We start from the raw sequence: 12,681 nt of genomic DNA on the forward strand, positions 1-12,681 counted from the left end.
TCTCAAATTTTATCATCTATTTGATGATTTTCATGACCACCTCCATCTCCAACATTACCACACTGATCCAGCACTAGAACTAATAGGAGTTGATCCTCATGTACTCATACTTACTTAAAAAAATCAAACTCGGCTACACTTCATATGTCTAATCCTATTTATACAATTGAGGAAGAACAACACAGAGGATTGTCATTCTCAAACAAAAAAAACCAGTGTCAAGTTGTCAAATTAAGGTGCTACTAGTACTGTTGATCTGAATTTTAAAGATAATAATGCTAGGTCTAGTACATAATCAATTAAATGGTTAAGAACCGAGTATGTTACTTGTCTTGTTTTCACAATGCGCAAAACCTGAAAACACTTATACAAAGATTGTATCTGATATATAATTTCATGACATATATCTTCCTATTTAAAGAGAAAAATTGTGAAGACATCACCCCAGAACATTTTTTTGTTCATTTAGAAGCTGAAAATTAAATAAGGGAATCCTCACTTACCATTGATGGCTTAGCCGTGACATTTTTCTATTATCCGCTTGTTACTTCAAAGTGACTGATAAAACGAGCAAGGGTATACCCAGAAACATCAGCGTGCCATCAGTGCAATGTAGTATTTTATCATATGAATACCTCAACCTTACCACTAGCATTTTTCACCGATTTGTGTTGTGCTGCAACTCATTCTGATGCAATATGTAATATCCTTTCTACTCTAATTGAAACAATAACTGTTGTTAATGTGCGTAATTACAACATGAGCCTCATGGTAATGATGAAAAGGATGTGAAGGTGGTTGGATGGATGATGCATTTGAGTTCATCAGTCAAAATCACGGGCTGCAATGCTTAGAAGTAGGGGTGGGCATAAAAAACGGAAATCTCGATCCCGTCCCGAAATTCATAGGGACGGGACGGGACGGGACGGGACGAATGTCTAAAAACGTTCGTCCCGTCCCGATCCCGTCCCGTTTCATAATGGTGGGATGGGACGTGGGACGAATAATTTCTATCCCGCTTCGTCCCGTCCCGTCCCACCTTTAATGAATACTTAAAAATTCTTATATATTTGTATGAAAATGAAACTAATTTATGTTCTTAATAACTCCAAAATTCTATTAACTCAAATAATAATGGTAAATTATAATATTTTGAACATAATATGCATTTTTTTGTTAAAATTTCATTATTAAATGTTACTTTGTTAATGAAAAAGTAAAAATATAGGTTTTTATTTAACTTCATAGGAATGTGAGATTTGTCCCGTCCCGTCCCGTCCCAACCGGGATTAATCCCGAGTGGGATGCATTCTTAAAAACCCTCGTCCCGTCCCGATTCAAAAGAGTGGGACGGGACGTGGGATGAGCCCCGTCCCGTCCCATCCCGTCCCGTGCCCACCCCTAGTTAGAAGGAAGCAAGTCATGCAGCCACAATAACTGGCCATGGTTGACTCTCACCTTTTTCAGTTGCCAATGATGCTAGAGGCTCAGATTTCCAATTCTATTCGAGTGGCGTCTTTACTGGTGCCTGTGGAACAAGTTTAGACCGTGGTGTACGTTACAGCAGTTGGCTATGGTATAAGCAATGACGGGACAAAATTCTGGTCGGTGAAGAGTTCATGGGGTACACTTGTTATGGCAGCCTCTTACCCCACTTTGTAGTCTTACAAATTAAACGATTTCCTGCTATTTAAACTAAATACAAGGCCTGCTAGGTATATCCGTAAATGTACGCATCGTGATTTGCAAATTGACTTGATAATTGAAAATGAAGAACTGCATGCTTTCATTTGGTGTAGTTTCTTTCTATCCTATCCTGGCTAAAATTCGAGGGGCATAAGTTATCCCCGAATATGTGGGAAGCGTTCAGATGTAGGAAGATGTGATTTAGATTATTTACAAACAAAAACAGAATTCAAAGGTCAGAAAAGAGATGATTAGATGTAGGAAGTGTTTGCATCAAATGAAAAAACACAGTTCCCATGACACAGAGTTAATTATTACTTTTTACCTTGCTTTTTTTTGGCAATTACTTCAACCAAAACTAAATTAACTTCTCACATACAAACTGGTAGAATAAGCACGATAATTCTGGCATATATTCAACTGTAGCTAGGGATAAGGAGTCCGAAGTAAAGAAACATTAAGAGTTCCAACATACTCAAAATCATTTCCAAATAGTTTCCAGTATTATCAGCTATAGAATATAGTTTAGAGTTTAGACTTTGATACCGATGTTTAAGCAGGTTTAGACTTTTCAGCCTCCTGCTGTTGTTTCCACTGCTCTGGTGTGAGGGCCTTCTTTATTGAGAGAGCATGAATCTCCTTCATCTCCTCTTCCAAAGCAGAATTGACCGCCCGATGCCTCTCTAGCAACCTCTTTCCTTCAAATTGCTCTGACACTATTTTAACAACAAAGCTAGCACCGCATCTGACAGCAACAAATTTTATTGTATGAAAAAAAGATAAGAGAGGAATAGAACTGAGAAAATATCTGAAATGCAGGTGGCTTACCCTCCAGATGTATCAATCACTTCCTGAAATATGAAAGTTCAAAACTAAATTAGAAATAATGGCACAGGCACAAGCAAATAGCATTTAAAAAAAAGGAATGATAAATGGATGTCTTTCACCAAATTCTTTTAAATTAAGAATGCATCTGCATCAAGCTGCCTATATGAATTGTATGTATCCTAAGAAAACACTTCATCAATCATTTGCAGACACAAAGCAGTGGCCACGCAGTAGATTTACTGGTCAATATATCCACTTCCAACATCTGTGATAGAAAGGGGGATCTTAATAGTGAAACCTAAACCTAAGACCTGTTTGCATAATGACCACAAAGAGAAACTACACGTTCCCTTGATAAAATGCTTAACAACAGGCCTATGTGAAATATTTCCAAAATCGGTAGGATGATATTTTCATTTGTTGAAGTGATTGCAATTTACTTTTCAGTTAGAAAAGCTCCCAGTATTCTACTAAATAACAACTGAAGAATGAAAAATCACTTGGTGAATGAAATATACAAGTTCAGCTTTTCAAACAGGAGTTCGTTCCAATTAGCTTTAATGCCCTTTATGTCCTGTTAGCTTGTCCCAGTCCACAGATAAGCAACTATCTTCCCATGTATTTGTTTTTGCTCGAAACTTATGATTTTATGCAAAGGAGGGATACTCAATGTTTATTCAATTTCGTAGTCAGAAAGAAACTAGCCACCGTTTGCTTGCACGGTGCATTATATGAAAAATCTGTGCTCCAATAATTCAAGATGGAGGGACACAACACACCTCAATCAGCCTTACAAACACAATCTTTACCTTAAATCTAACACAATATGGCAATGAAGAACAAAAGGCTTCCACTCTAACCATGAAGTTGTCCGTTGTTCCGGCAGCGATCTCCCCCTGATCAAATACTCTAAACTCCCTTTTCTCTGAAACTGCCTAAATTACTGTCTTTTTTTCCTAGTTTCAAAAACATCCTAGTAATAACTAAAGTGCAACTCTATGTTTGAACAGAGATATCAAACTCTAATTTCCCCAAATAAATCTGAACTAAACAAACAATTAGAGAGCCAATTGAAGAAGAAACTGACGATTAAACAGAAAGCGAGATTAGAGAGAGAAGCTTACGAGATGTGAAGGTTTCAATGTAGACGTCAATGAAGCTTCGACTTGTTCCTTAGTGACTCCCATCTCCTGCTGCTCTGCTTTTTCTACCGTCTCTAATTCAACACACTTCAATATATATCAGCAGATTGCCAGATTCTACTCTCTTTTTAAAATTTCCAACATTACCCTCGCATTTGTAACCCCGTTTGGCACGTGGCCCTCCCTGGCTCTCTCAATCCTTTTTTCTATATAGCTAAAAAAAAACTCTTTAACAGTAAAAACTATTCAGTAGACTTCAATAGTTCAATGCAAAACCTATACAGTAAAACACTCTAACCCTCTGAAGTCTGAATGGGGGTACCTCCTCCAAGGCCGCCATCATGCCAATTCCGAAGCCACCGAGCGTGTCACCATCGTGTCTCCATTCTTTAGTGATGTGGGCATGTGGCATCGTAATGATAACGATAACGATAACGATGTTAATGACATAAGACCATCTCCCATTATAAGTTAAAATCATATATATATCTTACCATCATCTTCCATCATAAGGTGTCTCTTATTTTTCAAAAAAACATTTTTATCTTATGTGAACAGTGGAATGTTATTTATGGCATTTCATTAATGGGTTATATTTTTTATTATTTTTTTATTTTCTTCCCAATCTATCCTCATACTTTTTCTAATATTCCAATGATATTCATTTTAATTTTAGTTACATATTAATTTTCTCCATAAATATTATGCTTATTTTTATTTTTTACAAATAACTATTGTACAATCACGAACCTCGCAGTGAGCTCTTTCATATGAGCCCAATATTGAATATGATCGAGTTAAATTATTTTAATGCATAATAATTATTTATGATTTATAAACGATAATTAATTGCCTCTTCAAAACCTTCTCGGATAGAAGATAGAATTGAAATGTTGGATGAATGAAAAATGATGTGATGAATATGTGTTTATATAGAATTTTCAAAAATGTTCGTTAACTAGCCGTTGTAGATGTTGACAAAAAAAATAGTAGTCGTTTTTTCAATCAGGATTCAAATAATAGCCGTTGTCATCCAAAAATCTTATGTATACCTTATGGTGGGAACCTAAAAACAAAAGGCAAAAAAGATGCCAAAAAATATGCTAAAGTGTTAAGTCATATATCACTTATACCTTACCAATTTTACCTTATGGTGAGAGATGCTCTAAGAGTGAATGTGGCTCAGAAAATTGGAATTTCCTCAGTATCGATAAACTGTAAACATCGGGAGAGATATTGCTACCACTTATGAGTTTAATGTTGTGGCGATTGTAAGAGGAACATTGCTCGCCTTAATGGACATTCTTGTTCGATCTCCTTTTCTTAATGTTGGCCTCGACTTAAAAGGTATCTCAATTCATCTCCTTGTAACTAAGCTCGAGCACCATAGTTAATAAAATTCCGCGGACTAATTATTTTATCATCATTTTTTGTTTTTTGGTATTAGTATATGCATATGAGCTTCTGCCCTCAAAACCAAACCTTTTTTTTTTTGGTTTCTTATTACTGATTGTCTTGATCTTGCACGCTGTAACGATGTTTTACATATACGTGAGTGTTACCTTTTTCTTGTTTTTCAACCCTTGTTTTGGTCGGGTTCGACTCTTCCCGAGTTAGCAATGACAAGTACTCACTCGTATATTTTAGGTTCCGATATTTCTATTTTAGAAGAGTTAGAGTAGAAGTTCGTAACCTGGCCTAACATCCAACGTTCGTTGTTCGTTGATCAAATTCATCTATGAGGACTTGTTTGTTCATTTTGATGGTATCATGTGTTTTCTCAAACTCCGATGCCTGAATTTTTAGTTTGTTGGGTTGCATTGTTCTTTCCAAGGCTTTGGTTTTGTGTGTTTCCTTTTTACTTGAGTCTTGTAACACCACATTCCATATTTATTTGAATGACTTGTTATTGTTGAAACAATTCATACAACTCCTTTTTCACTTTTATTGATTACATTTTTCATATTTTAGTTTTGTAATCTTAAGTCTGTAAATGTCAATACGTCTTTTTGAAGTATTGTTTAGGGCTGGGCGCGGGTTCAACTCGGGCTATTTTTTTCAGGGTCTGGGCCTGTCTCGATTGTAGTATGACGGGCCGGGTTTTGTTCTTAAAAAATCAGAGCCCGGGTAAAAGCCGGCCCGAGTCAGTTAATTGCAGGGCCCGGGTAAAACCCAAACTGGTATCATCCGGGACAAGCCCGCCCGGTTTTCCGGGACTAACTCTATTTTTGGTTATGTTCCAGTGTCATTGTATCTATTCTATAAGTTTATGATCACTTACGAAAGCCAATTACATAATGACACCTAATGTCTCGGGTTTCCGGGTTTTTTTTGTTTAAGGATTTGAAGGCCGGGAACCGGCCCAGACATAACAAGGCCCGACCCGTTTATCACATGACAACACACGAGCCCTGAAAAAAGCCCGGCCCGCCCGGACGGGCTCGTTGGTCCGGTCAAGGTTTTTTTTTTCTTCGGGCTTTTTGCCCAGCCCTAGTATTGTTAGATGATTATAACTTGAGATTCAAAGTGATTATTGTTACATTTTGAGCGCGGAAACAGTCACCGTGACATTCACCATAAATTATAGGGGTGGCAATGGTATATAAAACCATCCAAACCAATTTGTATACCAACTGTACCAAATACGTTGGTATACCAAATACTCAGTACATGGTATATGGTACAGTATACCATACCAACATTAAAATACGGTAGGTGGTATAGATTTTCCATATACCATGGTATATCGTACCTACCAACTTATATTATATTAAATTATTTAATTAAAAAATATATATATATATCTTTAAATTTCAACAGTAGATTTATTGAAAAATAAATCCAAACCGTATAAATCTACTAACCTTAATCTAATCTCTCTAAGTTTCTTTCTCAAGTACACTCTTTTTCTCGTCGTCAATTTCTTTATTTAATTATGAATGAATCGATTCAATCAAATTCCCAAGTACAAATGCTTAGACCTATTAGTAGCACCATCACTGCTTACAACATGTCAATATATATCGCATTTAAACCTAATATTTATTTTTTCAATTGTTTTGAGAATTCATAAGTACTTTAACAGTTTGACTATTTGGACTTTAGCTTTCTATTTATGACTTTGTATTTGATAATTTGGTTAAAGTTATATAAGACTTTGAAATTCTATTGCTATTTCACTTATTTGTTATTACTTATTTGGATTGGACCTTAAATATGTTGGTACAAGCTCATTACCAACCGTACCAACCGTACCACTTAATTGGTATACCAACGTTATTGGTTGATATAAATTATGAATTTTTTATACCAAATATATATTGGTTGGTATATGATATTGGAAAATTAAGACTGGTATACTAACCAATCCAACCCTAGTAAATTACTCTCCAAATGAAAATACCGAATTTGACACGTAAATAAATCAGTAGCATAGATATAGTGCGCGTTTGGTGCAGCTTATATGCTGCTTTTCTTATAAGTTAAGGTGATATGAGTGTTTGGTAAACACATGAAAATGTACTTTTCTTATAAGCCAAGACTGTTTTCGAGCTATAAGTAGAAGTTAGTAATGACTTCCTTTTCAAAATAAGTAAGTCGATAGAAACACGGAGACGATTAAATGATATTTTCGTAATGACGTTGGGTGCCCTCATGAAAGCTTAGAAATTACACATCTACCTCGAAGTCAAAGAGACTTCTCCTCTTCAATTCGGTGTCTTCTCCACCGACGTTGTTCATTCATGGTGGTGTCATCTTCATCATGGAGGCCACCCAGATTGGGTTACGAGTTGTTTATGATTATGATTTCATATGTACACCCAACAACATCCTTTTCTTTTTCATCTCAGTTAATTTCTCTAGGTGTTATTGTATCCTAAAGCTTTCTGCAAATGTTAAAATCTGATGACTCATTTCTACTAATATTGTTTGATTTTGGATGATATGAATGTAATAAGACAGAGCTAACATTATTGGTCTCCTACATTGAAAGAGAAGAAGAAGAAGAAGAAGAATCGAAATGGGGAGTAGGGTTCCGTTGCAGCACTACAACATGAGATCGCCACCGCCCAATTCCTTCATCGCCGGCAGCCCTCTCCACCACGACCTCAACAACGCCGTAGTCGTCGACTCCCGCTCCTCCGCCTAGCTCGACTCCATCGCCGCCGCCGATGCAGTCGACAACGACGTCCTCGACAACGACGACGACTCCAGCGCCGTCGTCAGCAACTGCATCCACGAGTCCTTCTCCAACTCTCTCCCGATTCACGGCTTCGGCGTGGACAACGAGCGGTCTAGTCTCGACAACGACGGGTCGTCTAGCTCCAGAGCTACATACGACATTCTATGCCTCCAAGGTAGCAGCAAACTCATATCTCAATTCAACTCTCATTCAATTTATGCTACATTTTATGTACTGATTATTTGAATCAATTTCGGAGTAGATGTGTCACCGATTGAGTCATCTAGGGCGAGGTTTCTGCAACTTGTGGTGAATCATTTTATAAGTGAACATGTGATCGAAGCGATTGATAGTGAGGTTAGTGGTGGCAGTGATTACAGTGCTCAGTCCGGGCAAGATAAGCTTTGTAAGAGGAAGCTTGGGGAGGTACAGCTTGAAGGAGACCCGAGGTTCGCATTGCCGTTGATGTATATTGCAAATATGTATGAAACTCTTGTTAATGATGTGGACAACAGGCTTGCTTCCTTGGGTGGATTTCGCGAAAAGTCTATTGGTGTTGCTCTTGAACCAGCTGGTGGTTTGTATAGATTGCTGGCTAAGAAATTTTCCAAGAAAGGTAATGAGTTTTAACAGTAGATATGATGTTGAATTGAGCAATGTGAAGAGTGAATGGCCTTAAAGAATTGCCCCGTGTGTCGTGGAATTTGCAACTGTAGTTTCTGTCGGACAACAAAAGGATGCTCTCCCACTGGCCTTCTCTACAGGAAGGTTGCTTATAAAATCATGCCTTTTTTTTAAAAATTTTTTGTCTTGCATATGGAGCTGAGATGATCTTATGTACTTCCCCAGATACTACAACTAGGCTTCAAATCAGTTGCACACTATCTCGTTCAAACCCGATGTGCAGACCCAAGTTTAGTGCAAACTCCAGAGACTCCTGAGCAAGTTTCTACAAGAAAGTCACTGCATGTACAAGATATGGATGAAGAAAATGTCAAGGCTGATTATAATGACCTTGGACCATTAACACCTCTAGGTGAACAGAAAGGAGACAATGAGATGAAGAGCGAAAAAGAGGATGAAATTAAAATACTAATGAAAAATGGTAGTGATAGATAAAAAAGAAATTAAAAATTCATATTGTATTTACAAAGAATCAAGAAAGAAAATATACTCTTGGAAAATAAAAAAAATATTTAAATTATTTGGTGTCCAAAATTGTCATTATACAAACACAAAGCATAAGTCAGTTTAAGTTTACCAAACACTCTGCACAACTTATGTCACTATAAGTCACTTTAAAAAATCAGTTTACTAAACAGTCAGCTACTTAACTTATCAGAAACTTATTCTCAGAAATAAGTATAAGTCAACTTATCTTATAAGTCACAGCTACGCCAAACACACCCATAAACAAACCAGGATAAAACCATTAAAACCCATCACAATTCACAACAACCATCAAAGTAGCCGTATGAAAGCAAAAGAATCAAAACCTAGCGCACCACAAAAGACCAAAAAGGGGTTACCTGGCCTTTGGCTTTTCAGCCCCCATTTAGCTGCCAACTCCCAGGTTCCCACTTCCCACCTCCTTCAATTTTTTTATTTCCACTTTTACCCTCCCACCTCTTCCAATTTTCATCTTCTTCATTTATCCATCAAAGCCAACAAATGTTGACCTCAAACCTAAATTTATCAAATACCACCCAATCAGAACCCGCCACTTCAACAAACCTTACCTGTAAAATGTAAATTACGGCCTAGACTTTCACCTACCTTTCTCTTGTGTCCTCATAAACCCTACTTTTCACTGCCGTACAGTAAATAAAAAAACCCTAATTTATTTACCCGAAAGTAAATAAATTTACCGAGAGAAGGGAATAGAAGGAGAAGAAACAAACCCTAATTGAGCATCGCAGTTACCGACTCTGATACCCAATCAATTATCAAAGCGCCCCCAGCTGAGTTCTTAAAGTACCGAGTGGGAATTTTACCCACTTACCCGAGCAGTAGCAACATTCACCTTTCTTTCCTTCGGGAAATCTCTTCGCTTTACAACTGTAAAATCTTCCGGGATGCTGGCAAATCCAACTTTACCGGCCAATCCAACCTCGCCCACGAGCGGCCAGAGGGCCGAGGAGGCCGCCGGCGATGGTGGGTCGGCGTCAGTTGGGCTTGAGGAGGAGGAGAGAGCCGGGCTGGAGCAGGGTTACCGGAACTGGGCCGGTAACCGGTGGCCGCGGCAGGAGACGCTGGCTCTGCTGAAGATAAGGTCAGATATGGACGCGGAGTTCAAGGCCGCCACCGCCAAAATGCCTCTGTGGGAAGAGGTTTCAGGGTGAGTTTTGTTTTGCTGCGGTTATTGACTTGAAGGGTTTTGAGTTTTCTAGGTAATTATGGTCGGAAATGGAGTCAAGTTTGTTTCTTTTGGACTTGGTTGGACTTGTTTGGTGTGTTTATAAACATGAAGTTCGAGTTTTTTAGGTATAGTTTACGTTTTGCTTACCATTTGGAGTTGAATTATATTTACAGTAGCTCATCGTGTGATAAAATTGCCTAGTTACTACCTACTGTTTGGAAATTATTTAGAATTGTGTGTAATTGGAGTAAGAAAGATGGACTTTTTGGGATTGTTATTAGGAAAATGGGAGAGGCTGGATATAGCAGAGACGCGAAAAAGTGCAAGGAGAAATTTGAGAACATATACAAGTACCACAGAAGAACTAAAGAAACGCGGAGCGGTCGAACGGCTGGCAAGACATACAAGTTTTTTGAGCAATTAGAGGCCATAGAGCACCACCATTTTGAGCATCTTCCTTCTGCTGAAACAGCTCAGGCTTCTGCAGCTGGAGTAACAGTTACGGGCCCAAAGGATGGTGGTTCAAATGCAGTCCCTTGTTCGTCGGTTCAACACCAGCTCTCGAGTTTTGTTGACAACTCGACTCCCACCACATCGTGTTCAAGTAAAGAGTCTGAAGGCACGCACAAGAAGAAGAGGAGGGTTACTGAGTTCTTTGAGAATTTGATGAAGCAAGTGATTGACAAGCAAGAGAATTTGCAGACCACATTTGTAGAGGTGCTGGACAAGTATGAACAAGACAGGATTGCGAGAGAAGAGGCGTGGAAGATGCAAGAAGTGGCTCGGATTGAGAGAGAAAGAGAGATCCTAGCTCAAGAGAGGTCTGTTGCAGCTGCAAAGGATGCTGCTGTTCTTGCATTTTTGCAAAAGTTTTCAGAACAAGCAGCCTCAGTGAATGTGCCGGGTCAAGCATGCTTAGTTCAATTTCCAAATCAACCCTCCCCCATGCAGCTTCCCTTGCAAGCATGCTCTATGCAATCACCAAACCAACCATCCTTGGTGCAATTGCCAATCCAAGTTCAAATGCCTGATAACTCAGACATGGCCAACACAACAACTGATAAGCAGAGAAAGGATGAGGATTGGGAGCTTATGCGTGTCAGTATGGAAAGACCAGACAACAATAATGTGAGAAGTGGTACGCCTATTAGTTCTTCACGGTGGCCTAGAGAAGAAGTTTCAGATTTGATTAGGCTGAGATCTAATTATGATTTGCAATATCAAGAAAATGGATATAAAGGGCATTTGTGGGATGAGATTTCAGCGTCCATGAAAAAGCTTGGTTATGACCGCAATGCCAAGAGGTGTAAGGAGAAGTGGGAGAACATAAACAAGTACTACAGAAGATTGAAGGAAAGCAACAAGAAAAGGCCCCAGGATTCAAAGACATGTGCTTATGTTGAGTTGCTCGATGTTTTGTACAACAAGACTAGTAAGGGTGAAAATCAAGTGGATAATAATTAAGATTTGAGGCCTGAGGTGCTATTGATGCATATGATGGCTGGGCAAGAAGAGCAGCAACAACCTGGATTAGCTACTCCGAATGGTAGTAGTGAGAATATTGAGAAGATTCAAAAGGATAAAGGAAGCAGAGAGGGAGTGGGTGATGCAGCTGAAGATGGTTATCGGGTTGTAGCTGTTAATCCTTCTCCAATGGAACAAGATAATCCTTCAATGGCAATTATGAGCTGAGGTTAAGTGTGTTGGCTTAAGTTGGTGTGTCTTGTTTCCGAAGTGAGTCGGCTTCCAATATCCTCTAATTACCATGTGGTTGTTGTTCAAATGTAGTTTTGCGAACTGTTGAGACGCTTGTTTTGTTTTAGCTCAGTGTAAAATGGGATCTAGGAAGAAATCTATACTTCATTGTTTGTTTGAATAGAAGATGGTAGAGGCTAGTTCGAGAGAGAATAAAGGAGGGATTGTAGTATGTAGTTGACTGCTATGTGGTTTTGGATAGTGGTTTATTCCCTGTTTGTAAAATTATGAATCTGAAACATCAAAATCTATCGTTCTCTTATTGTTCATGCTAGTCATATTGTATTATGGTTAATTTGCTTGTTCAGTAAAGTTGGTTATTTAGCCCTTGCACTTTAATGTTGGTTTTATAAAACAGTTAAAGGTAGGAACTGGAGTATTTCACTATTTTGGTTAGAATTTTTTATGAAGTCGATTTATTTAAGTATATTTCAAAGGCCAATCTGTTGTGAATTGCTTGAGGCGACAGAACAGAGTGGCCTCAACGGCATATTCAAGGTTAAATCGGGAAGACCATCGAGTGCAGTATACTATCTTCTTGGTATTATCTTTACTAGCCTCCGTGCGTGCTCGAGTGCGTTTTTGTTAGTTTAAGTGAGATTGTATTAAAAATAAATCGTAATAATACATATATATCTTAAACAACGTTAAAGTGCATATATTGCTGTCATAATACTTTTTTTGAAAGGATAGTCATATTACATATTAGTTGTATGTAAGAGCTCCTT

At 38.2% G+C, this 12,681-nt stretch overlaps 3 protein-coding genes across 3 annotated transcripts; 2 read left to right on the top strand and 1 right to left on the bottom strand.

Moving 5' to 3' along the window:
• Nucleotides 1-2,077: 2,077 nt before the first annotated feature.
• LOC126798295 (protein BOLA2) lies at nucleotides 2,078-3,746 on the bottom strand. Its single transcript, XM_050525222.1, has 3 exons — nucleotides 3,639-3,746; nucleotides 2,515-2,537; nucleotides 2,078-2,431 (listed from the first exon to the last, which is right to left on the bottom strand). The coding sequence occupies exons 1-3, from the start codon at nucleotides 3,699-3,701 to the stop codon at nucleotides 2,239-2,241; spliced, it is 279 nt and encodes a 92-aa protein (XP_050381179.1). The 5' UTR covers nucleotides 3,702-3,746; the 3' UTR covers nucleotides 2,078-2,238.
• Nucleotides 3,747-7,677: 3,931 nt separating this feature from the next.
• LOC126802487 (uncharacterized protein At2g02148-like) lies at nucleotides 7,678-8,958 on the top strand. Its single transcript, XM_050530129.1, has 4 exons — nucleotides 7,678-7,689; nucleotides 7,807-8,014; nucleotides 8,102-8,455; nucleotides 8,747-8,958. Exons 1-4 carry the CDS (start codon nucleotides 7,678-7,680, stop codon nucleotides 8,956-8,958), a joined length of 786 nt encoding a protein of 261 aa, XP_050386086.1.
• Nucleotides 8,959-9,801: 843 nt separating this feature from the next.
• LOC126798148 (trihelix transcription factor DF1-like) lies at nucleotides 9,802-12,220 on the top strand. The gene is made up of 2 exons (XM_050525005.1): nucleotides 9,802-10,177; nucleotides 10,480-12,220. The coding sequence occupies exons 1-2, from the start codon at nucleotides 9,915-9,917 to the stop codon at nucleotides 11,660-11,662; spliced, it is 1,446 nt and encodes a 481-aa protein (XP_050380962.1). The 5' UTR covers nucleotides 9,802-9,914; the 3' UTR covers nucleotides 11,663-12,220.
• Nucleotides 12,221-12,681: the final 461 nt, after the last annotated feature.

Source organism: Argentina anserina, chromosome 1 (genome assembly GCF_933775445.1).
Source record: "Argentina anserina chromosome 1, drPotAnse1.1, whole genome shotgun sequence".
Taxonomy (NCBI): domain Eukaryota; kingdom Viridiplantae; phylum Streptophyta; class Magnoliopsida; order Rosales; family Rosaceae; genus Argentina; species Argentina anserina.